At 47.0% G+C, this 26,744-nt stretch overlaps 1 protein-coding gene across 23 annotated transcripts in view; it reads left to right on the plus strand.

Moving 5' to 3' along the window:
- The window catches only part of MICAL3 (microtubule associated monooxygenase, calponin and LIM domain containing 3), a 225,113-nt gene that overhangs the window by 91,693 nt on the left and 106,676 nt on the right, over window positions 1-26,744 (plus strand). For all 23 annotated transcript variants that reach the window (XM_074325093.1, XM_074325097.1, XM_074325094.1 and 20 more), the window contains 11 exons: window positions 751-1,092; window positions 2,673-2,880; window positions 7,071-7,187; window positions 7,581-7,682; window positions 8,519-8,674; window positions 9,694-9,794; window positions 11,948-12,205; window positions 12,539-12,654; window positions 13,572-13,698; window positions 15,186-15,282; window positions 24,765-24,912. In XM_074325093.1, the coding sequence (XP_074181194.1) occupies window positions 829-1,092; window positions 2,673-2,880; window positions 7,071-7,187; window positions 7,581-7,682; window positions 8,519-8,674; window positions 9,694-9,794; window positions 11,948-12,205; window positions 12,539-12,654; window positions 13,572-13,698; window positions 15,186-15,282; window positions 24,765-24,912 (1,694 nt within the window). In that variant the 5' untranslated portion in view covers window positions 751-828. The remainder of the gene's footprint in view (window positions 1-750; window positions 1,093-2,672; window positions 2,881-7,070; window positions 7,188-7,580; window positions 7,683-8,518; window positions 8,675-9,693; window positions 9,795-11,947; window positions 12,206-12,538; window positions 12,655-13,571; window positions 13,699-15,185; window positions 15,283-24,764; window positions 24,913-26,744) is intronic.

The raw sequence follows: 26,744 nt of genomic DNA on the forward strand, positions 1-26,744 counted from the left end.
GGCTCCTTGCCACCCCAGTGTCGCAGTGCCTGGAGGTATGCATTATATGTTTGTTGAATGAATGGCTGGAACATTTAGGGACTCCACTTTGAAAAAGTTATGTGTCCTCAAAAATGTTTATAGGGGGCTGGCCCGGTGGTTCAGGTGGTTGGAGCTCCATGCTCCTAATGCCGAGTCGCCAGTTCGATTCCCACATGGGCCAGCGAGCTGCGCCCTCCGCAACTAGAATGAAGTCAATGAGCTGCCGCTTAGCTCCCAGGTGGCCAGGTGGCTCAGTTGGTTGGTGCACGGGCTTTCAACCAGAGGTTGCTGGTTCTACTCCTTGACTCCCACGAGGGATGGTGGGCTCCGCCCCCCGCAACTAAGATTGAACACGGCACCTTGAGCTGAGCTGCCACTGAGCTCCCAGATGGTTCAGTTGGTTGGAGCACATCCTCTCAACCACAAGGTTGCCAGTTCGACTCCCATAAGGGACGGTGGGCTGCGCCCCCTGCAACTAGCAACGGCAACTGAACCTGGAGCTGAGCTGTGCCCTCCACAACCAAGACTGAAATGACAGCAACTTGAAGCTGAATGGCACCCTCCACAACTAAGATTGAATGGACAACAACTTGACTTGGAAAAAAGTCCTGGAAGTACACACTGTTCCCCAATAAAGTGCTGTTCCCCTTCCCCAATTAAAAAAAATATATATGTTTATAGGTACAAATTTGGATTTGCTAACCGTTCTGTTTTCTTTCTTTTTGTTAGATTAATGTGACAGTGTCAGGTGGACCAGCAGCCGTCCCACTGCCCCCTTTGTCAGGGAGGTGCTGAGAGTGGGGGAGCATGGAGGAGAGTAAGAATGAGACGATGACTCGAGCACATGCCCTCTTTGACCGGTTTGTGCAGGCCACCACCTGCAAGGGCACCCTCAGGGCCTTCCAAGAGCTCTGTGACCACCTGGAACTGAAGCCCAAGGACTATCGCTCCTTTTATCACAAGCTCAAGTCCAAGCTCAACTACTGGAAAGCCAAAGCCCTCTGGGCAAAGCTGGACAAACGGGGCAGCCACAAAGACTACAAGAAGGGAAAAGCATGCACCAATACCAAGGTAAGGCTTTGGCCGCCCTCAGGCCCCGGCATCACTGAGCTAAGGATTTAACCAGAAGAGAAAAGGTTTTGAGCATAGGCAGGCCAAGAAAAAAGGATTGGGCAGAGGTAACTATGTGAGAAGCAGGCCGAGTGGAGCCACGATCCAGTAAAGGAAGCCGATACCTGCTGGCGGTATGTGGACCCATCATTTCTGTTGACTTGACTGCCTTGTGTGCCTGACCTGGTTCTTATTTCCTGTGTTCACGTATAGAACCTTCGGGGTTTCAGCTGTTTAAGAACAACCCTGAAGTCAAGTGGTGTAGTGACTCTTTGGTTTTGCTGAGGCTCTGTTTAGAATCTCACACGTTTAGGAGGATGCAGGTTACTTAGAGAAGCAGCCAGGCCCTCATTGAAGGACCAGAGTTTCCTCATTAAACATGGCTGCTTCATGCTTGGCCTGTCGCTTTACAGTCTTCATTCCATACTCTCACGGCTCAGGTATAGGAGTATATGGCCCCTTGGCAAGTTGGCCATAGGCCTCAGGCGTCTTTTCATCCATATCCCAAAGGCCTGTTTTGTTAAACAAGGGCCTCATGAACCAAATTACTTCTTTTGGTTTCTTCCCAGTCTGTAGAAACGGTATTTCCAGGAAACAAGTCGGCCTTGGCAAATACCTGAGATGTTCAGTCCCTTTTGGAGGGTAGGAGTGAGGAAGTGGAGAAGGAACAATGCATTTCCTTCTTTTCTTCCTTCTGGGAGAAAAAGCTAACAGGGAAACAAAGTTGCAAATGACTTAATGACTGTCCTTAATGTTCTTTTATGAGCTTTAATTTTCCCTGTGTGGGTACCTAGAAACCCACCTCCAGTGGATTTGCATTTGGTTAGATATTCATCATCAAAATTTAAGAAATTCAAAGGCATGACTTTTATGAATGAGTTCTAGAATTTTATTAAGAATAAAAGGAATCCCAAACCAGAAACATGTATGTCTTTTTTCCTTCCACACATGCAGTGCAAACAGTTAAATTTTGTCTGTTTAACTGAGTACTTCTCTAGAATATGGATATTCAGGATCATTTTCCTGGACTTTCAGTCTGAAGATGTGATTTTAGAATTCTTTTCAGCACATGAAACTCTGGCCCTTGAAACTTGCCTCCTGGAATCACTTGAGTGGAAGATCCATTCCAGGACTCTCAGATTGCCTGGGCTACGTATTTAATAATCGATATCTCCTTGGACAGAAATCTGCTTGTCTTAGAAACCTTCTGAAAGGTCCTCTCCTGATGATGAAAGACGACATGTGATTTTTTAAATCGTTTGTTGAAACAATGACCCATTTAAGTATGTTGCCCATCTATAGTGTTTACGTCCAGCACTGACATTCGAGAGTCTCCTCTGTCCGTGGCAGCCACCAGCTTTCTTTCGAGCCATTGCAGTGCTCTGCTCTGCCTCAGATGAGTTTGAAGGTTTCTTGGTAGTGGGGAGAGCCGCCCTCTCAGGGGGCTTTGGAATGCTGGTCATGAGATCATGAAACTTTATAGAAATGTGAGCTTTCTCAAGAGGTGTTGCCTTTGCCCTGATAGCAGCCGTGTTTTTCAGTGTCTCATCATTGGAGCTGGGCCCTGTGGTCTTCGCACAGCCATCGACTTATCCTTGCTGGGAGCCAAGGTGGTCGTTATCGAGAAACGAGATGCCTTCTCCCGCAACAACGTCTTGCACCTCTGGCCATTCACCATCCATGACCTGCGAGGTCTGGGGGCCAAGAAATTCTACGGCAAGTTCTGTGCTGGAGCCATCGACCACATTAGTGAGTAAAGCCCGTTCTCCTGCAGGACCCCACCCCATATCCTACCTCCTTGTTCAGTAAGAGACGGGCAGATTATCTGAGGAATTCATACTCCACAATGCAGTTTAATCTGATATCACTAGTATCTGTTGTGTAGGAGACACACTCTGCTTGGAGCCAGAACCCCTACTATGCAGTGGTTCTGTCGCCTGTGATGCTTAGCTACACGACACTTAACTTAGGGATTTCTAAGTTAGGTCTCGGATCCTTTCTGAGCACTTGCAGTGGTGGGGTCGGCAGTGGGCCGGGCTGAGAAACATGGCCGTGGTAGCTCTGCGTCCAGTGGAGGAAGCCCAGGGATGCAGCTGTCTAACGTGATACGAAAGGTGCTCTCCTGACATAGAAGCAGAATGCTGTGGGAACACAGTTCTAGGGAAGCCACAGGTATAGTTTGGTGAATGGCAGGTCAGTAATGCTGTTCCTTTGGTGAGGTGCTTCTTAGGTCTGCAGCCTAGGTGGCTCTTGCTATAGTCCTGTTGTCCCCAAACTCAGCCTGGGCCTGTGCTTTTCTAAGATCCTGTGGAGTAAATCCAGTTTCATGCAGACAGTGGTTTTGTTTTCATGACTGTGCTTGTGAAAACTGTGTCTACATTATGAAGTTGGAGTCTTGTGTGTGACCATCATTAATGATTCCAGGGAAGCTTATCAAGGAGCTTTTATTCTGAGCGCATCCAGATGTGTCCTGTAAATACATTCAACTGCTGAACTTCTGGCTGCTCGAAGCAGCTGTACCAGTTTGTAAACACTGGCCACAGCTGCCACACCACACTGGCAGGGTCGTGCTCTGCCCGTCTGCCAGGCTGCAGTGTGTACAGCATCTGGGAACACAGTCTGCAAATATAAAATGTATGCTCACACGGGATTTAATGAGTCTTTGCATATGTGACTAGAAGGGGGTGGGTTGTGGTAAACCGTGGAGAATAACTGAGTCACTTAGAGGGGGTTTGCATGTACTCCTAGCAGATTAGTCACAGGCTATAGGTAAGAGGCCCACAGGTCATCAATTTGGTGGATTTGTCTGCCTTGTATGTGGCAAGATTTGTCCTTCACCAGGGACTAGATTTTTATCTCAGTGACATGGGGCTGCTGCCATGTCTGGTACCTGGTAGGTACGTACTGGATATTAAGTAAATAAATCTTACTATGATAATGAGCAAGATTTTCCATAATTTTGAGACTTACTTTCTGCAATTGTAGACCAGTGGTGGGAGGGTAAGTGGTAAGAGACTGCTACGCTTGCACCGCGGTTTCCCCTCCCACCTCAGAAGGATGTGAGGATCAGTGAGGTGAGGATGGAAGAGGAATGCTGTGGGGCCCTCGGGGTAGTACAGCCCCTGTGGGTCAAACAGGCCGCATGTCTTCTGCCTCCTCTGGTAACTGCCATGTCCTGTAAAGATTGTAGATTCTGCTAAATAATCTTGTGTCTAACAGAATCAGGGGGAAGGGGTGTCTCCTGTTGGCGACAATCTCATGTTATATCAGAGCTTTTTGTTTTGAACACCTCACCCAAAGAAGGAAGTGACTTTGTGTGTGTCTCTAGAACATTTCTTGCCCTTAAGAAAGAAGGAAGCTGTGGACCGTAGCTTGGAAAATAACTCCTGTTCTTTTTTGTTTGTTTGTTCTAGGTACTTTATGTTTATTTTATTTTTAATTAAAGTTTATTGGGGTGACCATTGTTAGTAAAACTGAAAGCAACAAATGAACAAGACAAACAAACAAACAAAAACTCATAGACACAGACAACAGTTTAGTGGTTACCAGAGGGTAAGGGGGGAGGAAGATGGTAGAAAAGGGTAAAGGGGATCAAATATATGGTGATGGAAGGAGAACTGACTCTGGGTGGTGAACACACAGTGTGATATATACTGTATTTCCCCCAAAATAAGACCTAACCAGAAAATAAGCCCTCGCATGATTTTTCAGGATGTTCATAATATAAGCCCTACCCCAAAAATAAGCCCCAGTTAAGATTGTCAGCCAGATGGACACATTTAGTACGTCCGTTGCAACACACAATGGACGTATTGAATTATAAAATGATATTAATATATAATTAAATATAAATAATATTAACATTAATACTTAAAATAAATGATACTGTAAATTATAATTAAGTATTTGTAAATACCCAAGCAGGGCCTTTGGATGAGAGGTAAATGCCTGTGTAAACAGATGAACTCGAGACTTACTGCCGAATGACCAATCGGAGTACACACAATGCACGAGTAATGTGCGCACTTGATAACGAACGGGCATGGTTGTGTCTAATATGAATCTTCATAATTCAGTACGTCGTATGTTGTAACGGACGTACATTAATGCACTCATGTGAAATAAACGTTTTCTGAATTTTGGTGGCTGCAATTTTTCGTCGCTTTTGTGTGTACCATCATTAACTGTCATCATTTTTGTTACCACTCCTGTCTCGTAAGTCTTCAGCTAACACTTGATTTAATGGTAGATTTAAAGGGAATAATATTTTGACCCTCAGACAAGATGAGCGCAAAAGAAAGAGCTATTCCATCGAGCACAAGAAAGGAATCGTGGAGGACTCCCGGGGCAAGAACCTTACGACTTTCAGCAAAAAGAAGTTGGATCTCCGAATGGTCCAAAAATGGCAAGAAGAATACGATAACCTCAGTCAACAGGTGGACGAGGGAAATGCTAAGAAGCGCAAGTATGGATCAGGTCGGCAACCATTATTTCCTGAGCTGGAAGACATCATGGTGAATGGATTGCTGACAGGAGAGCAAAGGCTTTGGTTGTGCGCAGGGCTAATATTCAAGCATTTGCCTTTGCAATGGCACCACAGTTAGAAATATCCGAGGAATTCAAAGCATCACAACACTGGCTGGATGGCTTCTTTCAGCGATATGAACTATTTCTAAGATCAACAACACTGTTCAAGCTGGAAGATACTGAAGTTATTAAACGTGCACTTACATTCATGTCCTTTGTTGATGGCATTGACTTTTCTAAATACCAGCTCTCCAACATGATTGCTGTGGATGAAACAGCAGTGTTTATGGGCCAAGGATCTCAAACGACATTTCATCGGAGGGGTGCCTCGTCAATCTACATTCCCTCCACTGATTATGAAAGTGCACGTATTACCTGTATTTTGGCAATTTGTCTGGATGGAAAGAAAGCCCCACCTCTAATCATCACTAAGGGCAAGAAAGACAAGGTTGAACGTGTTTCAGGCATTTATGTTCTTGAAACCAAAAAAGCCTAGTGCACACAAGCAGTTATAAGGAAGTGGGTCGATTTAGTGCTGCCACTTGTTTTGCGAGGGGGACAAAGAGGTCTGTTAGTCTGGGATTTAGCCAGAACTCACTGCGCTAAAGACATGAAGAACTTCCTTGCATAGAGAAGAATAGATCAAATAATGATTCCCGCAGGAATGACTGCCTATCTCCAGACTCTTGGTATTACAATAAACAAGCCATTCAAGGACCATTTGCGCATGGAAATCAATGACTACATTGAAAATAGAACGGAGAGATACCAGCGAGGAAACTTCATGAAGCCTAGCCTGCAAGAGGTCATGACGGGTGAAGAAATCATGGGATAAAATCACTGACAGCTGTGTTGCCAATGCACTACGAGCAGGCTACATGGACAAGAAGTGCTCATTTAAGGAGAGCTCTATTGCTGGACATGAGAGATTGGGGCCAATGGTGCTACAGGAAACGGAGTCGCAAGAAATTCAAGCCGGAATTCGGGGTTTGGAGAGTTATGACGATGTTCCAGAAGAAGATGACATGACTGTATTTGAATAAATGTATATTTTTGTACATGAATAAATGAATAAATGTAGATTGTTCATGAAAAAAATAGGACATCCCTTGAAAATAAGCCCTAATGCATCTTTTGGAGCAAAAATGAATATAAGACCCGGTCTTATTTTCGGAGCAATACGGTAGATGATGTATTACAGAATTATACACTTGAAACCTATGTAATTTTACTAACCTTTGTCACCCCAATAAGTTAAATTTAAAAAGAAGGAAAACGTCTCCTGTTACAGGAGCTTTGGGAATCTGGATAAACCCCACCCACGTAAGAGGACAGGTGGGAACCCGAGCAATGACTGCTGACCGTCCTCTCTTCAGTGCCCCCTCACTAGTGTAATGTTTTTGTTTACCCAGGTATCCGTCAGCTTCAACTAATACTTTTGAAAGTAGCCTTGATCCTAGGCATTGAAATCCATGTCAATGTGGAATTCCAAGGACTCGTACACCCTCCTGAGGACCAAGAAAATGAACGTGAGTTGGACTGGACAAAGGGAGGAGGGATAAAAGGGTGTTGGATGAGTGAGGAAGAATGAGATCAAGGTAGAAAACTATAGGAGTCTGCAGTTGTTTTCAGAACTAGTTAAAGGGGCTTCTGTTTGTACAGCCATATCTCCTGAGGAACCTTGGCTTAATGGATGCCTTGGGCATAATATTAAACATCACAGGCACTTGTATTGATTATAGAAAATCGTTTGGTGGGCATGTCCCTTTGTGAGCCTTCATCAGGACCATTCTGTGGTTTGTACCCCATGCTTTTATACCTAGTGTTTTTGGCTTGGAGTCTGCCTACCTGGATATCTAGAAATGTCTTCGCTGTATAAATGTGGTCTGGACAGTGACCTTCATTTTGACTTTGGTCCACAGGGATAGGTTGGCGGGCACTGGTGCGCCCCAAAACACATCCCGTATCAGAGTATGAATTCGAAGTGATCATCGGAGGGGATGGCCGTAGGAACACCTTGGAAGGTACTGGTCAATGCGCTTTGCCTGGTCCATAGGAGAGTGAAGGGGGTGACCTTCTCAAACCCTGAGATGAGTTTTATGTTGTCAGAAACCACACTCCTAAGACTGTGCATATGTGTGCCACCTACTCTGCTCAAGTGGCAGGCCCCAGCCTCCCCAGCCAGCTGGTACTTGGGTACTTCTTGCAGGGCACTCCTGTAAGGGTGCTAGTAGACAAGCTGTGCTTTGACCAGTTGGCACTGCAGGATTAAATCTTACTTTAATAAACAGGTGGATTCTCCCCCCTCCCCCTTTTTTTTTTTAAATTCAGTCCCTAGTACTGAGTAATATTCTGGTCAGATTTCAAATTGTTCATTAGTATGTGAGAGACTTTGACTTCTTTCTGGATTGTTACCATGTTTCCCTGAAAATAAGACCTAGCTGGACAATCAGCTCTAATGCATCATTTGGAGCAAAAATTAATATAAGACCCGGTCTTATTTTACTTATAGGAAAATAAGTATTACTGTAAGTAAAATAAGACCGGGTCTTTATAATGTAATGTAATGTAATGCTGGGTCTTATTTTACTATAAGACTGGGTCTTATATTAATTTTTGCTTCAAAAGACGCATTAGATTAGAGCTTATTGTCCGGCTAGGTCTTATTTTCGGGGAAACGGCGTATATTCTTTGGTGGGTAAATACCTTAGTTTCAGATAGAGAAGAGCTACCCTAAAATTTTCCTATTGGTTTCCATCCCCCACATTCCCTGATGTTATCAACACCCCCTCCTGTTTGAAGTGATCTTCCTTCCTCTCTAGCCAGCTGTTGCCACTTCTGAAAATTTCTTTCCATCCAGGATTTCGTCGGAAAGAATTTCGTGGCAAACTGGCCATTGCCATCACAGCAAATTTTATTAACCGAAATACAACAGCCGAAGCCAAAGTGGAGGAGATCAGTGGTGTGGCTTTTATATTCAACCAAAAATTTTTCCAGGAGCTGAGGGAAGCCACAGGTTGGTGTCGATGACTTGAAAGCAGTAAAGATAGAAATTTAAATAACCACTTAACGTGTTTTCTCCTGGACGGTTAGGTGGAGTGGCTGGTCACTGGTGTGACTGCCATGTTGTTTACCCCTCTCCTCTTTCTTCACTCCTATGTTTTTCCTGAGCATAAGCTCTCCATGTCACTGTTTCCTACTCTGGTGTTCTTTATCCTCATTACAGGGACTGGGCTATTCTGGGTTCGATTTTTATTTCTTTGTTTTTAAGTGTTCATTCTGCCTTCCACCAGCTCTTCTCCAACCCCTTCCTCTACACTGTGACTCTTAAGTGATGATGTTTGATGCAGTGAGCTGTTGGTGGTTTGCCGGTTCATTGAGAACCTGACTTGAGGCACTGAGTGTGTAGTCTTCTTCCTGTTTGGTCTAGAAGTAAAGCATGTACTAGACAGGAATGAGATTGTTATATGATAGCTTCTGAATAGATTCACTTAGATCATTTGATGCAACAAAAATGTGCACCAAATCCCAATTCTCTGTTTTCTAGAACAAGATCTACTTCTATTACATCTTTTTTTTTTTTTTTTTAGATTAATTGAATTAAAAAGAATCAATAGTTCACTCTCTGCTTCCAGACATCCAGTTGCCTGTCCTGTTGTAGGAGGTTCCTCCGGTTGCCTTGATGACTGTAAAAGAAACTTAACCGGATCATTAGCCCAGACCTCCTTACTAAGAAGTTAACCTTTCTTTTTCTTCCCATCATTATATTTCTGCTTCCTGTTGATCATTGTTTATAGGATAACTTAGGGTGTCAAGTGAATTATAGAGCAGTGCAGGATAAACACATTTCCCCTCTTTTTATAAGCCGAATGTGTAGGAAGTAAGAATCTGGGCCCAGACATCCTTTCACTTTTCCCTTTCGCTGCCTGGAATCTTCCAGCTGGTCTCTGCGCCCATGGGCAATCTTTCTGGCTTCCCTGATGCATTTTCACCTCAGCAAACCCTTACACACACACTTTTGTTTCCCGGCTGCAGGTATCGATTTGGAGAACATTGTCTACTACAAAGACGACACACACTACTTCGTTATGACGGCCAAAAAGCAGAGCTTACTGGACAAAGGTGTTATACTGCACGTGAGTCATGGGTTTCTTTCAAACCTGTTTTTATGTTCTGGTTAGTATGATCACCAAGAGAAGGAATTGTATTGTCTGATGAGTTTTTCCTGCAAGGGAATGAAAATGAGCCCCTAACTCATCTTCTGGTAACATGTACTCTAATGTTTTTGTTAAACTTAAAAAAGAAAAACTGTTATTAGGGAAACTTTCAAATGTAAACAAAGGTAGAAAGAATCGTATAATGAACCCCGTGTGCCCATTATCTAGCTTTAACAATTATCAACACATAGCCAATATTGTTCCGTAGGTAGCCAGCCCACTCCCCACGCCTGCCACTGGAATGTTCCAAAGCAAATCCCAGATATCATTTCATGAATAAATATTCAGTTTAATTCAGGTGATTTGGTTTATGATTCTAGAGAATTCTGATATGACCAATTTTGGTTGGTTAATAGGTCGTCTTTTGGAAAGAGGTGCTAGAGGGAAGGGAGTTTGACCAAGGAGCAGTAATTGGTGTTTATGGGAGCCTGAGAATGGTTTTGGTTTTACTGCAGATACGGCTGTCTGTGGTCCAGGGAACACTGACTGGGTCAGGGTGTATTTAGACCTCTACATAACCCACCTGTAAGGACTTCTTGTTTATCCTTAGCGAGATCCAGCTCCGCGTTGTTCCCAGGTGACTAATTGTGTGACATTCCCTGATATCATGATCTGAATATGAAATCAGAAGACCACAGGGTAGACAGTTCCTGAAGGAGAATTTCTTAAGTCTCATTTGGTCTCAATATGAGAGTTACTGTGCCCACGTGATAAGACGGGGGGACAGGCCCCAGGTGTGCTGATTCGGGCCTGTGCATTTCCCACCACAGACTCAGCGCTGGGTTTCAGGGCATCCTTTGTCTCTACAGGATGATAATGAATGCAGTCACTTTAGTGTCAGTTACACTGGAGCCTCCTCTGAGAGCCGTGTTGGGGGTGAGCTGATGAGTTGGTCTGCAGCACAGCCCCCTTTCCACTTGTGACCTGGAATCTCCTTCTCAGCCTCGTGCTCCTTCCTGTGTGTACGGAGAAACAGGACTGAGCATGTGTGCAGCCCACTCTGCCCGAGCATAAACAAGATGGATCTGGTCGGCTTCTTTGTCAGTAAGAAATAGCCAGCGAGCCCGTTGGAATGCCTTGGGACCAAGTGAAGGCTTAGATCTGCCATCTTAGGCAGAACTATGGGTATCAGTTGAAATTACGTAGGAACAACCTGGAATGCCAAAACCTGATTTACTTTTCCATTTTATTTATTTTTTTTAAGAGGGTATTGACCAGGTGTTCTGTGTATGTTGCTAAATACAAAATCCATTGTGGCCACTTACTTAATGCTGAACACTGTTTCGAAGACCAACTTGAGTGTTTGTGTTTGGCTTCCAGCACCTTGTAATGTTGGCTGAGAGTGCCATTAGGGACACTTGGAAACCATAGGCCCCACTTCAGGACAGTGAAGGCTTGGCTCTGTCTGCCAGAAACCTCCAAAACAGAGAAGGAAGTTTTCATTGCGTTACGTGGAAAGCCCCTTTTCTCTCATCATTGTTTTCTTTGTTGGTGGAGTGCTGCGGAGCCGTTCATAACCTTCTTACTGTTTTTAACTTCCATTCCATTTTGAATATGTTTCCTCCCAGTCCCCTTCTGCTATTGCTCTTCCCTCCACATCTTTTTGGCACTGAAGCTTTGGGTTCTTCCCTTAGGTTGACTGAGTTATGCAAGGCCCGAAGTTTCTGGTGGTCCCAGCTGCTAAAAGCTGTTCGCTACCCAGAAGATAGTGGTGGCTGATAATAACAGAATCCATAAAGTGCTTTTTCAGTTTACCAAGTGCCATCAGAGAAATTCTTTTATTTGATATTCAGAACAACCCTGTGAGGTAGATTGCATGGGATCAATGAAGTATGACTTGCTCCAAGTAAATGGAAAAGCCAGGACTGTGTGTAGGTAGCAAAGCCTGGGCACTTCTACAGACGGCCTCCCCTTTTCCTGTTTAATTTGTGTAAAAGCATTATTTTGGAACATGAAACCACTTTTGGGAAAGGGGAAGGCTGTGAAACCTGTCATGTCTGACACGGTAGTGTGGCTCTGGGCGGCTAGGCTCGTCCGGGCTTTTCCATGGAGCCTCTTCCCTCTGGAGACAGGACTACGCCGACACAGAGCTCTTGCTGTCCCGGGAGAACGTGGACCAGGAGGCACTGCTGAACTACGCCAGGGAGGCGGCCGACTTCTCCACCCAGCAGCAGCTGCCATCTCTGGATTTTGCCATCAATCACTATGGGCAGCCCGACGTGGCCATGTTCGACTTCACATGTATGTACGCCTCTGAGAATGCAGCCTTGGTGCGGGAGCAGAATGGACACCAATTACTAGTGGCTCTGGTTGGCGATAGCCTCCTAGAGGTGAGTGGCAGCACGTAATAGTAATTGGGAACAAGTATGAGTACTTGGGTTGCGGAGGTAGTGTCTACAGCGTTGCACGGCGTAGCTGAACTCCCTCTAGGAGTTATGCCGGGAAGGAAGGAGGGTTACAGGCCACCGAAGCCCAGACTTGTTGAGTAGGGCTGGAACTGCTGGAACTTCTGTGACTTGGCCCTCTACCAGTTTGTGAAGCAGAGAAGTGCAGTATCTGAACAGTAGCCCAAAACTACTTTCAACAGCAAACTCTTCATTAGTTCCTTAGTTTCCCTCTTTTAAAATAATTTATTTTAATTCTGTTTTATATCTCCTTGATAGCCTTTTTGGCCAATGGGAACAGGAATCGCCCGGGGCTTTCTAGCTGCTATGGACTCTGCCTGGATGGTACGAAGTTGGTCTCTAGGAACAAGCCCCTTGGAAGTCCTGGCAGAGAGGTAACGGAAAGTGGCCAGGGTCCCTTTTGTGAGAAACTAGGAGTGAGACGAGCGGTGTGCTCCTCAAGCAGAGCACAGGTCCTTCCTTCTCTTTCTCTTCCTTTCTTCGTTAGATATTTTCATATTTAAGAGATATTTATTCAAGAAATCATAGAGACTTAAAGATTATCTAATCTAAGTGTTCTTCTCTTATCCCTTTCCAAACTAAATTTGTCTCTGACAAATGGTATCTGAATGTTTGTACACCATCAGAGGATGGTGTCTGATTTCCTTATGACAGTCACGTAAACAAGTGCATGAAAACAGTACATTAATTCCTCTTAAAACACTTATACTAATGAAATCAGTGTGGTAATACAGGACATACTAAAATAAGAGAAAAAGTTAAAAGTGACTTTGAATTAAAAGGAAAACACCAAACTGCCTGTAAACATTTCTCAAACTCTCAAATGTCAGATATTTTGAACAGATTATTGCAAATGAGGTAAGAGTCCTAGGATTTGCTTTCTGATAAAGAACAAATGTCTTGACCAGAAAAACTAGAGAAACAAGATTTCCTAGATGAAATGGGTGGTTGATACCATTTTAAGTCTGTTACTTAAGCTACTCTGGGCAAATTTGGTGGAAGTTCTTTTTTCATAAGTGATTCTCTTAAAAATTAAATATCGGCAAACTTGTAAAAAACAAAACAGTAAATTAGTTACCTTTTAAATTAGAGACAGGCTTTTCTAAACCCTACCCACAGCAGTGTACTTGCTGTTCTCATTGGTCCTAAGCAGGCCAGTGCCTGCGGGACCACTGGGCTGGTGGGTTGGGAAGGCGGACCTTCCACAGGACTGGAGGAAGCTGGTCTAGGATGAGTGTTTGTTACATCGAGCTTGTCACTGCTCTGAGCAGACTTCTGTGTGTTATTGCAGGGAAAGCATTTATAGGTTGCTGCCTCAGACCACCCCTGAGAATGTGAGTAAAAACTTCAGCCAATACAGCATAGATCCTGTCACCAGGTATCCCAATATTAATGTCAACTTCCTCCGGCCAAGCCAGGTAAGAACCTTCTAGTCAATGATCTCCATCTGGGTTATTTTTAGACTGATCAGACCTCTGAAATATTAAAATGTGTCTATTAATAAAAAACACGTATACAACACTTCTTTCTAGTAGATTCGAGTACATGTCTCTGAGTTGGCTGAAGTAGGTACTGTTTTCCATCAATAGATTGCGCAGCTGAGGCAGAGCATTGTTGAATGACTTGCCAGAATGTCAAATGTGACAAAAATGATGCATCCAGGATTTTATCCCAGGGCCCCTAATTCAAACTGCATATTGTAGGGAAAGAGTACCTGTTCTGTTCACTGGTCAGGAATGTACACCTGAAGCTAATAAAAAATAAAAAATGAGAAAAGGGGAAATTTGACTTCTACTTGCGTTATTACCGGTCACTTGTTAAGTGGACAGGTCATGTCACTTTCTCTGAATCTCAGCCTCTTCCTCTGTAAAATGAAGGTGATCATCCCTGCTACTCACAGTCAGGATCACTCTTTACAAGTAGATCTTATTGATCATTTTTTATACTGAGATGTTTGTCAGACTGTCTGAAGCCTCACTGCTACATTGAGAATGACATTATACAGGACAAAGTCATCCCAAGGACCCCACCAGTTTTTAGAAAGCAGCCCATTTAACATATTTGCCTGTGTTTTTATGTAATTTTTTTATTTACTCTCTACCTGAATTGATACCTTTAGGCCCTCTGTATTTGTATGTAGTAAGTTCATAAGGTAGCTATGACACATGCTGCCAGTGGGCAGCACTCGTGGCCCGGTGTACCCAACAAAACGAGTGCACATGAGCACCAAACAACATGAAATATTATTCATGAGGCTGTATTCATAACAAGCAAACGTCCATCCACAGTAGAATGAAAGAGTTGTGGGATGTTATACAATGGAATGTATAGTCATGGAAAAAACTGAACTATTGCCACATTGAACAATATGGGTGGATCTGAGAGACATTAACAGTGCACAAAAGGAACCACACACAAAGAATATGTGCTGTATAATTTCACTGATGTGAAGTTCAGACACCAAGCAAAGCTAATCCTTTGGTGACAGAAATTAGGACAGTGGTCACTGCTCGGAGCAGAACACTGACTACTTGGCTGGAATGTTTTAAAGCGGATCTGGATTATAGTTATATGGGTGTGTTCACATATAAAAATGCATCACGCTTTACTATATCTGTTGTCAATAAAAATGTAGACTCGTTTTTTAAAAAAGGGTCTAACAGAGACCGTCAGGGTCTTTTGTGGCTGAGTAGCTAATTTTTAGCACTACTTCTCGAAGTTAACATGTATTTGTTTATGTATAACCCCACCACATTCCAAAAAGGATTCAAAGGTCAGCATCATAACTCTGTCTAAACTATGCCCAACCCACGATCCCAGCCTTTCATCTGAGTCACTGCTCTCAGGTAGGAATTTGGTACGTGGTGTTTGATTTTCCTTCCTTACACCTTTTTAACTCTGCCAGGTGCGCCATTTATATGATACTGGAGAAACAAAAGATATCCACCTGGAAATGGAGAACTTGGTGAATTCCCGAACTACTCCAAAGTTGACACGCAATGGTGAGTTCTGGTGACGGCCCTGAAGTGCAGGGAACCTTCAGAGAAGCCTCATTATTCACTGAGCTCTTAGTGTGCACAGGGCTGTGTGAGGCCGGGGCAGCGGTCCTTAGCCAGAGGTGACGTGGCCCCCACAGCCCATTTGGTAGTGTCTGCAGACATTTCTGGTTGTCATGACTGGGGGACAGCTGCTGACCTACAGTGCACAGATCAGCGCCCAGCCGAAAATACCAGTAATGCCGAGGTTGAGAAACTGTCGTGCAGGGCGGCCTGCGGGGGTCTCAGCTCCCGCTCCCCACATAAGAACACAGGATGTGGCTAGGCCAAAAAGGAACACCCACGGAGCCATAGGTAGGGGAGTATCATGCGAGAGACCCTGCTTGCTGCGCCATGTGTCATGCAGGGTGTCAGGCGGGGTCTCTGTTCCTGCTCCCCACATAAGAACGTAAAACATGGTAAGGCCAAAAAGGAACACCCACGGAGCCATAGGTAAGGGAGTCACACCACTATATTCTCGCTGGCGGCTGGATTGGTGTGGGGACAGAGCCCCGGAAAGTAGTTTACAGGCTCTCGGCCTCACGTGGAAGGGTGCTGGCTCGGGTAGTAGATAGCCGTCAGCTGAGGCTGGTTGGCTGTCAGCTGTGGCCAGTTAGCCAATTGGCCGCTAATATAACTGCTGCAGCTATAGAGGAGGGCCGAGGAGAGCCGAGGATTGCCAAGGAGAGCCGAGAAGAGGAGCAGAGCCGAGGAGAGTGGAGGAGAGTCGTTGGTCAGTTGGCAGAAAAACCGACAGCAGGTCGCACGTCCAATGAACCCAGCCTCCAGTGAGACCATAGTGGTATGACTCCCCTACCTATGGCTCCGTGGGTGTTCCTTTTTGGCCTCACCATATTCTGCGTTTTTATGTGGGGAGCGGGAGCTGAGACCCCGCAGGCCTCCCTGCACGACAAATGGCGCAGCGAGCAGGGTCTCCCGCACGACAGTTGGAGACACAGGAAACAGGAGCCACACCATGTGCAATCTGCCATCCACTTCTCTGCCAATCAACCAATCCCACTTGCTAGCTGCAATCCGCCATGCTAACTGCAATCCGCTCTTGCTAGCTCAGCCACCATCTTCTTGCTGGCCCCCATTTTCTGCTAGCGTAGCCACGGCAGTTATATTAGTGGCCAGTGGCTCACTGGTTACAGCTGACGGCCAACTAGCCACAGCTGATGGCCATGCAGTCACAGTTGATGGCCGTTTACTACCAGAGCCAGCACCTTTCCACATGAGGCCGAGAGCCTGGAAACTGCACTCCTGGCTTTGTCCCCACAGGGAGTAATACCACTATAGTCTCACTGGAGGCTGGAGTCACCCGACGTGCGACCTGCTGTCCGCATTTCTGCCAACCGACCAACTCCCCTTCCCCAGCGCAGCCATGGCAGTTATATTAGTGGCCAATTGGCTAACCAGCTACAGCTGACGGCCAATCAGCCACAGCTGACGGCCATCTACCACCCAAGCCAGCACTCTTCCACGTGAGGCTGAGAGCCTGGAAACTGCTCTCCGGGTCTTTGTCCCCACACTCCACCCCTACAGGGTCTCGCCTCACAATCTACGTGACAAGCGTCTTCCACGAGGGTCCTTGTGCCATATTAGCCTACAGGCACCTATGGACGAAAAGAAACAGTAGTCTTAGGAACGAACAATGGCAAATCCCTTCCATCTGGGAGGATACATGCCAGCTTTTTGTCTTGGGAAAGGAGGGTCGCTGCCACTGGCACCTTTCCCGGTTTGTGGTAGCAGACCTTTATGGCAGTGCTTGGGGTCCCTTGCATTGTTTCAACATGTAACAGAACAGGGGACCCCATAATAGGCCATAGTGAGAGCACATAGGCTTCCTGCAAAATCATCCGTATACTACAGACACTTGCAGTGGCCACTCAGCCACCACCCCTGGCGTCACTTGCAAATCATGAGTCAAACCGGCCCCCCATGGGGCTATCAGACCCAACCACCGACAGTGGGGGCTTTTGACCTGCCAGGGCCAAGTCCATTGCTGCCGTTCCCCTGCTTTCAAGCATGTGGGTGCTGGCAGCAAAATGTTCCCATTTCTGCCGTAGCCTGGCTTTAACAGAGTCTCACTGGTGGTAACTTGTAATTGAATGGGAGCGGCCGTTCGATGTAGCAGAGCTTCTACTGGCGCGGGCCCTCCCTTCCGTGGTCTCTCATTCAGGACTCTCAGGACGTCCCATAGACGCGAGGCCCAGTCACGCATCGTGGGAGGGTGTTTTGACACCCAGAGACCTTGCTTCAAAAGACCATTATAACGTTCAATCATGCCAGCTGCTTGCGGATTGTACGGGGTGTGAAACAACCATTGCACGTCCATCCTGGCAGCACAGCGCTGCACTTCTTGCCCCGTAAAATGGGTACCCCTGTCACTTTCAATGACTTGGGGGCGCCCATAGAGGGCGCACAGCCGTGTAAGGGCGACCACTGTATGCCGCTGATCCACAGCCGGACAGGGCCAAGCAAACATCAACCCCGTAGCAGTGTCCACTGCTGTAAATGCATATATCACATTGCGGGCCTTAGGCAGGGGTCCAATGTAATCCACTTGCCAGCGAGTGAGGGGCACCCTCCCTCGCGTAATCTGCTGTGTCTCCCAGGGGAGCCTCCGCCTTTGGGGGCTGTCCTGGGCACAGACGGCACAGTCATAGCAGGCATCTGCTATCTCCTGCCATTTCAAAGGCAGGCCCCAGCGTCTGCTCACCTGCCACATGGTTCGGCTTCCAGCGTGCTGCAATTTCCTATGCAGCCAATGGGCCACATCAGTGGCAGGAGCCCGCTCTAACCATCGTACCCGTGCTAGGGCGTCTGCTTCATCATTACCTGGGGACACTAAGGGGGAGTGACCTGTGACATGCATTAAGGTCACCTCCTTTCTCTGCCCTAGGTCCCAGAGGTCCTGCCACATGGCTTGACCCCACAGTGGACGGTGTCCCACCAACCAGTTTTGGTGTTTCCATGTAGGCAGCCACAGCGTTAGGCCCCGGAACACCGCCCAGCTGTCAGTGCAAATAACTAGGGGCCCAGGCTCGTGGCTGATCACCATCCACACAGCCCGTAATTCAGCCCACTGGCTACTCTGGCCCATCCCAGTATCAAACCAAATGGTGTCTGTTTTGGGCTGCACACCAATAGCCGTCCAAACAGCTGCAGCCCCTCGGCTAGAACCATTGGTAAACCAGGCATCCTCAGGTACTGGGGACTGTCCTTCTTTGTAGGGCGAGGGCTCCAAGTCCTCCCCTCTAGGCAGAGCACTTGGCTCAGCCTGCGCTACAAGCTCCATAGGCCCCAGGACCTGTTGTAGCTCTGTGCTCAAAGGGCTTGAACTAAGGCTGCTACGTTGCTCCAAGTAGGCACCCCACTTGGCGAGGGTGGTGGTCTGTGCCACCCCCGTTTTGGGTCCCTGGGCCCACGTACGGACCCACTCCTGGATAGGATACGTTGTTCTAACCAACACGCATGCCGTTCCTGTGATGGCTTCTGTGGCCACTAGGGCTGCATACACAGCAGCCAGCTGTTTCTCTATTAGAGAGTAGCGGACCTCCGCTCCTTTCCATAATTGGGACCAAAATCCCACTGGCAACCGGAGACGCTCCTGTCGTTGCCAGAGGCCCCATCCGTACCCCTCTTGGGTTACGTGAACATCAAGTTCAAATGGGCGGCCTGGGTCCACTACTTGCAGAGCCTGTGCCTGCTGCACTGCCCGTTTCGTGGCAACAAAGGCTTGCTCTATAGCCTCTGTCCAATCCCATGAGGCCCCCTTTTTTATCATATTGTACAAGGGCCTTGCCATTTGTGCTAAATGGGGTACAAACGCCCGCCAATATCCTAGCAGACCCAAATACGTCTGCAGTTGGGAGACCTTGGTCGGCCGGGGAAAGGCTTGTATTTTGTCAATGATTGCCTCAGGTATAACCTTTGTCTTACCCGACCACACAACACCCAAAAACTTGACGGATAAGCCAGGGCCTTGGACCTTTTCCTCATTCACCGCCCAGCCGCGTGACTTCAGGTGGCGGAGAAGAGAGGGAGCTGCTTGCTCTAAATCAGAAAGAGAATCTGAGGTTAACAGAATGTCATCAACATAATGGAACAAGGCCACAGAGGATGGGTGATCCCACTGGGCCACAAGCCCGTGGCAGATAGTGGGGCTGTGCAAGTATCCTTGCGGAAGGACTTGAAAAGTCCACTGACGCCCATCCCACGTAAAAGCAAACTGCTCTTGACACTCGGGTGCAATGTCAATGGAGAAAAAAGCATTGGCCAAGTCCACTACATAGTGATATGTCCCCAGGCGGACAGTCAGACGATCCATTAAATCATGAATTGAAGGCACTGCAGCGTGCAAGGGTGGCGTCACCTTATTTAACTCCCTATAGTCCACAGTCATTCGCCAGGTCCCATCTGGCTTCTTGACAGGCCATACTGGGGAGTTAAAGGGACTGTGCGTTGGCCTCACAATATGTGCCTTCTCCAATTCCAATATTGTACGACCGATCTCCTCCTGTCCTCCTGGCAGGCGGTACTGTCGCACTGTAACCACGCGCCAGGGCTGTGGCAACGCTTGAGGAGGGTGGTGAGCATGCCCGCGTGTCACCGCTTTCACCACCCGGATCCGGAGATGGAACTCTCCCACCGATGTCTGTAAGCTGAGGCCATGTAGCACGTCCACCCCTAGAATATACTCCGGAACGGGGGAGACATAAACCTTGTAGGTACGAGGGGGAAGCCTTCCTATACCCAGTGGTAAGGAAACAGCTTTCACAGTCACAGTCTTTCCCCTGTGGCCATCAATGCAGATTGCTGGTCCAGGGAACAGTTCTCGGTTCCCATAAACAAGACTGCAGTCTGCGCCAGTGTCAACTAGGGCCAAAACCCTCTGCACATTAGAAGGGGACCAATGTATGGACAGTTCCACGTGGGGCCTCCGGTCCCTGCTCGTCCCCTCTGACCGGGTACCTTGGCCACACGCCTAATCAAGCTGAAAGGAGTTGACCTCAAGCGACCGCATGAAGTCCTGGAGGGACACGGGTCGCGCTTTCCCAGACTTCTCCTTTAGGCTGCTCCGGAATTGCTGCACCGGACGCAACTGTTTCCAAAGTTCCAAAAGAGTACATTGGGTTGTCCGTCTATTTTCTTCCGATCAACCCCTGCTGCCACGAGATCACGCCACATCTGTGCGTGTTACTCTCTGAGGCCCGCAACCTCGCCCCTTTACTTTTGATTTGGGCTTCCAGGTCTCAACTGTGCGGACCTCCTGTCTTAACTTCCTTCGCCTCCGGCTTTCAACATCCCCTAGGTTGGCCATGGCAGTTGTAACTTCATGGATCCGTCGCCCTACATACAGTGTAAGAATGGCAACCAAGGATCCAAAAGCACTTGCAGGTGCAGTATCCAAAACCAGATCTCTCATGCTGGCTGTAAAAAGCTCGTCATCCGGCCCCTGCATATTAAGGTTAAATATAGCATGTCTCATAACCCATTTCACGGATGATTTGCGTAAGTTCTGTATATGACTGCCATTGACTCAGTCTGGCAGCTCACCAGCCTGTCCCCATAATGTGCATACCGCAGCAGTGAGCCACTCTATTAGAGAATGGTTGCCCTGGTCGTGGGCCAACCTACGGTAGTTCTGTAACCTTTTTCTCAGGGACGGATGCACTGTCACGAAGGCTAGCTTTTCCATCTCGCCTGGGGAGCAGAGAATGCTGTCTGCCCCCTCATCCCATAAACGTAATAGCCAAGCCGAGACTGGCTCTCCAGGGCGCTGTCTGTACCGCCTCCCCAGCTCCTGCAACTCAGTGGGAGTGTAAGGGGTGTAGGTAGTGAACTCAGTCACAGCTGGGTTGCCGGCAGCAACGCCCCCGGGGCCCAAAGGTTGCTCACGTTTTACCCTTTGCTTCAAGATTGGCGGGGCTTGGGGGTTGGGAACTACATTGTCTCCACTCGCTTCCTCCGCCTCTGCCTCAGAGTCTCCACCTTGGGGCCCCTGTTCTAACAGGCGGACCCGGGCTTCCAGCGCTTCCAACCAAGACACCTGGTTCGGCACCCAGGCCACTTCATTAAGCCCATTTTCCGTGTTGAGACTCAAGGCCATGAGGAACATCCAGCCCACGTGGCCGGCTGTAGCCTTCTCCTCCTCCGGCAACCGCTCAGCCAGAGCCTGCAGGGCCCTCTCCACACTGGCCCGAGAGCCGTCCATGTCCTCCCACCCCTCCTTGGGGGTCCAACTCCTGAGAACAGTGGCCACCGGACACCACACACTGTGTGGGGGCCACACGTCCTCCGCCCAGAGTCAGACGCCATTCCTACCTGGTCGGAATCTTGCTCACCGTGCCAGGTGTCTGAGTGGGTGGAGGCCTCCATGGAAGATGTCCACCACCCTCGGAGCTTAAGGCCGCAGCAGATCACCAAAATGAAGGCAATGCCTTCCATGGCCAAGAAGGTGGTGTGCCAGCTGGAGGCTTGAGTCTCCCAGGCCGACCGCGCCTCCCGTTCCCGGTGTTGCTCCTCATGGGCCTCCTGAAGCTGGGCTCTCACACGCACAAACCGCTCCACCGTGCTTCAGTAGGTTTTGGCTGGCACCATACCCTGCTTACAAAACTGAGCTTTTATACGTGTAAACTGCTCCAGTATATTCCAGAGAGTTTCGGCTGACACCACACCCTGCTTGCTGTGCCATGTGTCATGCGGGGCGGCCTGCGGGGTCTCTGCTCCCGCTCCCCACATAAGAACACAGGATATGGCTAGGCCAAAAAGGGACACCCACGGAGCCATAGGTAGGGGAGTCATACCACTATGGTCTCACTGGAGGCTGGGTTTACCCGACGTGCGACCTGCTGTCTGCTTTTCTGCCAAACGACCGACTCTCCTCAACTCGACTCCCCAACGCAGCCACGGCAGTTATATTAGTGGCCAATTGGCTAACTGGTTACAGCTGACGGCCAACTAGCCACAGCCGATGGCCATCTACCCGAGCCAGCACTACCTCCACGTGAGGCCGAACGGCTGGAAAGTGCTCTCCGGGGCTTTGTCCCCACAGAAACCTTGCCCTGAGGTGTCATGAGGTGTAAAGGGAAACCAGATACAGATGTTGAGAGAGAGCACGCGCACGAGTGAGCACACACACGCCAGCTAGGGTTTGGGGAGGCTTTGTGGCCGAAGGAGAGGCATTTCAGCTGAGTACTGTGACGTTGCCCGGGAGCAGAGACAGAGATCAAGTCCGTTCTGTGTTTTGTGGGCAGCGGAGATCCCCTGAAGATGTGTTTTCAAGGAGAGCAACATGAGATGGGGTGGAGAAGGCGAATGCCACTGCAGTTGTCACACTAGCGTTTGTCACAGTGTAAACCTGGTATTGATGTTGAGGGTGGGGACAAGAAGACAGTGGAACTTAATTGGAAGAACTTTGTCTGACTCTGGGGCTAGGTACAACTGGGTCCCAGTTCAAGATGTGCCATCTGTGAAGTGTGTGGGCTTGACATGTCATCTAGCATCTCTGAACTTGGTTCCTTGTCTGTGAAATGGGGCTCACAGACACCTCCCCTGCATTACAGTCATGAGGATTCTGTCACATGCACAGCTTGTCTAGCACTATGCCTGCATAGAGTGGGTCCAAATGGCAGCCATCTTGTTATGAGAGAAAATGTTAAGAAGCCTGAACCAATAGGCACTGGCAGTTTGGTTGCACTCTGTGTTGAGAGATAGTTGTGGACAAGGAAATGGAAGAGTGAGAAGGTTTGAGTTTTGTTTTGCACATTTTGAATTTAACATGTTATTGGGATGTCAAGGTGGATATAACAACCAACATTGTGTCATGCACGGTCTCTAGTCCCACTCCACGCAGAACGCAGGATATGGTGAGGCCAAAAAGGAACAACTATGGAGCCATAGATGGGGGAGTCATACCACTATTTCTCGCTTGCGGCTGGGTTGGAGACTCAGAAAGCAGGATCCACACGATCCGCAATCTGCCGTCCACTTCTCTGCCTGCCAACCAACCCCCTAGTGTAGCCACAGCAGTTATATTAGTGGCTAATGGCTAACTAACTGGTTACAGCTGATGGCCATCTACTACCCGAGCCAGCACCTTTCCACGTGAGGCCAAGAGCCTGGAAACTGCTCTCTGGGACTCTGTCCCCACACATTGAAACACTTCCATCTTGAAAGCAGAACATATCTTTCTTCACTGTTATTTTAGAGCCTGGAATATTGAAGTTGCCCGATACATACTGGATCGGTGGATAGACAGACTTACGAGACATCTAAATAAAGTTAATTTCTGAAGCCAAGAGCTCTGATAACATCAGGAGTGGTGCTCTGTAGTTCAGATATGTTTTCACTGAAAGACTGAAAGAAAGAGGATTTTTATGATAACGTGGTTTTTATGTTCACAAATCACTAAATGACTTAAGACAAGGTTAAATATTTTCAGCTGCCTATAGTAAGGGAACAGACTTTCTTGGACACAAATAGATGTTTACAGATTCTTCTAAATGCTCCATATCAGAGCTCTTCTGATACAATTAAGATACGAATAGATTTTTATGAAAGCTCTTTATGTTTTAGATGCCATCCAAGTACAGTCGTATGTGTTTCCATAGTCAGTTTTCCAAGACATGATCGTTTGTAACGCAGCGCCAAGCCTGGCTCTGGGACTGTTCTGGTCGGTGTCCTTGGCCTTGCCGTTGTCATCCTACAGTTTTTCCTCAGTGCCTTGGGAAGCGTGATAGCAAGGCTTTGTGTGCTGTTGGTTTAATGTGCTGCTACATAGAATGGAACCTTCTTCTCCCTTAATCCTCCCACTGTTACCGTGTTTCCCTGAAAATAAGACCTAGCCGGACAGTCAGTGCTAATGCATCTTTTGGAGCAAAAATTAATATAAGACTTGGTCTTCTTTTACTATAATATAAGAGTGGGTCTTATATAATATAATAATAATATAATATAAAATAATATAATACCCAGTCTTATTTTACTATAACACCAGGTGTTACATAACATAAGACCTGGTCTTATATTAATTTTTGCTCCAAAAGACGCATTAGAGCTGATTGTCCGGCTAGGTCTTATTTTCAGGGAAATTCGGTACTTTTAAGGGAAGGAGCTTCTTCAGCCAGTTATCCGCCAAGCAACTCTCCAGGGAAATCTTAGAACTCCGCCAGTGAGGTGACAGCTCAGTAGATGGCGCTCGTACCCCTAAGTCCATATCCTGGAGCGCTGCAGGGGCCTGGAGTGTTAGCAGGAGCAGGGCGTGGTCATGGACCTCAGAGTATGGATAAATTGGTAGCTTCTTGTCTACCTAAAATTCCACTGAAAACTAGTGACAGCTATGTTGTCCCTACCTTCAGTAATTTTTCAAACTGTATATGTGTACTACAAAGAGGATTGTATTAATGCTACTATTTCCGTTAATAATTTTTTTGTTGTTTTAGAGTCTGTTGCTCGTTCAAGCAAACTTCTGGGTTGGTGCCAAAGGCAGACAGATGGCTACGCAGGGGTCGAGGTGACAGATCTCACCACGTCTTGGAAAAGCGGGCTGGCCCTGTGTGCGATTATCCATAGGTACCGCCCTGACCTGATGTAAGTGGTGCCCAAGCTTCGGGTTTCATTTCAGCTCCCAAGGAGCTCAGGGGGCCCTGCTATCACTAGCCTCATTTTGTAATTTTGTCCTAGAATGAGATACATAGTAAGATACTGTCTCTAGAAAGCAGTGATTCATTTTGATTTAGTTAAAACTCTGAATGTCAAGCACTATGTAGCTCAACCCAGAAATTGTTAGCTGAGTTTTTCAAACCACAGCACTCAGAAGCTCAAAAACTTGTTTGTACACCCACCTGGAAGGAAAACTGTGTATTGTCCGCAGATTGAACTCTTGTTTCAGCCAGCTGTCTCTCAAATGGTATTGGTTATAAGAAAAACCTGGCTAGAAGAGTTGGCTGCTAAAGGCAAATGTGTCAGTGCCAACAAAACAGAAAACAGCGAGTACTTCCCCGATTAATGGTGGTTCGTTGGTATTATCTCTCCTCTGTTACACTCCATAAACGTACTCTGTCAAGCTCACAAAATTCAGGTCTCACCCACCTGTACTGGTAACATCTCCTTCTGGCCATTCTTTACGCATCTAAGTGCAGAATCAATACAACAGGATGACCCCAGGTCAGCTGCGTGACCAGTGCACTCAGATTTCCCCTATGGGCATTTGTTACCATGGAGCCCGATATTTGGAAACAAACAGAGCACATTGAATTATTTTGGCTGCCTGTTCTTTTATCATTAGGTCCACCTAAGGGCCCAGTTTTTGTGTTCATTTTGTTTTAGTGATTGCTTAAGAAATCCTAAAAGTTGTAATTCCTATTTGTATTAGGTTACAAGTTAATGAGGCAAGTGCTGTAAAGACAGCCTTGCGTAGTGTGGTTTAGGAATAGGGATTTCTGATTTGGTTGGATAAAGGTCAGCGACCCCCTGTTCCTCTCCCTTGGCTCGCGCAGAGGTTGGTGAAAGGTGAGTGACAGTAGGGCTTACTCCACCAAAAAGAGGGGTGGGGAGGAAGACGTAGCAGCTGGGAAAGATTATGATAAATGCACAGAAGTGCTTTAGAATAAGGGCTAGGTGAATCATTTCTATTTCCAAGAGAAGGCAGAAAAAAAGGGTGAAGGCAGAAGTGACCGTAGGGAGCCGAGCAGGAGAATTGTGGGGTGAGTGTGGGGTGAGGGGCACAATCCTGCCAGACTGGACCAGAGGCTGCCTGGAGAAGGGCTGGGGGCTTCCTGTAGCAGGACTCAGAGCTGTGAGCAGGCGCTGAAGCACATTACACTACAGTGGCTTCATTCAGATGAGGCTACAATGGTTTAATATGCTTAATCTGCAGAGAAAAGGAATCTTCAAAACTGAAAAACCTGCTATGGAGTCAAGTCAGTGGGTTAACACAAAGTAAGTCCTGCCCAGTTAATCCAAAATCATCTAATGAAGAACATTCAGTCTTCACTGGGTTAAATAGCAAGGAACTTGAAATCCAGTGGGGAATGTTGGTTAATTTAATATTTGGGAAAACTCAAGAAATTTAGCAATGGAAAAATCTTTTGAGTGAAGTTTTGGAATTTCCCTTCAAGTCGAAGGCTGAGAAAGATTTATCAGAGCTGATTTAGTACAGCAGCAGCTTGTCAGGTCCACAGGAGACCATGGGTCATTGTCTCAGGCCTTTGGAAGCAGTCAGATCCAAATAGGGTTTTTGTCATTATTGAACATTAGTTTAATACATACAGATCGCACACACGATGCAAGAAAATGCATATTAAAAAGATAGTTCCTATTCTTGAGCTTACATTTAGAAACTAAGAAATTTATGTTACTTAGAAAAATGAGGGTAGTTTTTCAGTTTTCCTGCTTTTTTCCTTTATAGGTAGATCTTTAAT

The sequence above is a fragment of the Rhinolophus sinicus genome, linkage group LG02 (assembly GCF_036562045.2).
Source record: "Rhinolophus sinicus isolate RSC01 linkage group LG02, ASM3656204v1, whole genome shotgun sequence".
NCBI lineage: Eukaryota > Metazoa > Chordata > Mammalia > Chiroptera > Rhinolophidae > Rhinolophus > Rhinolophus sinicus.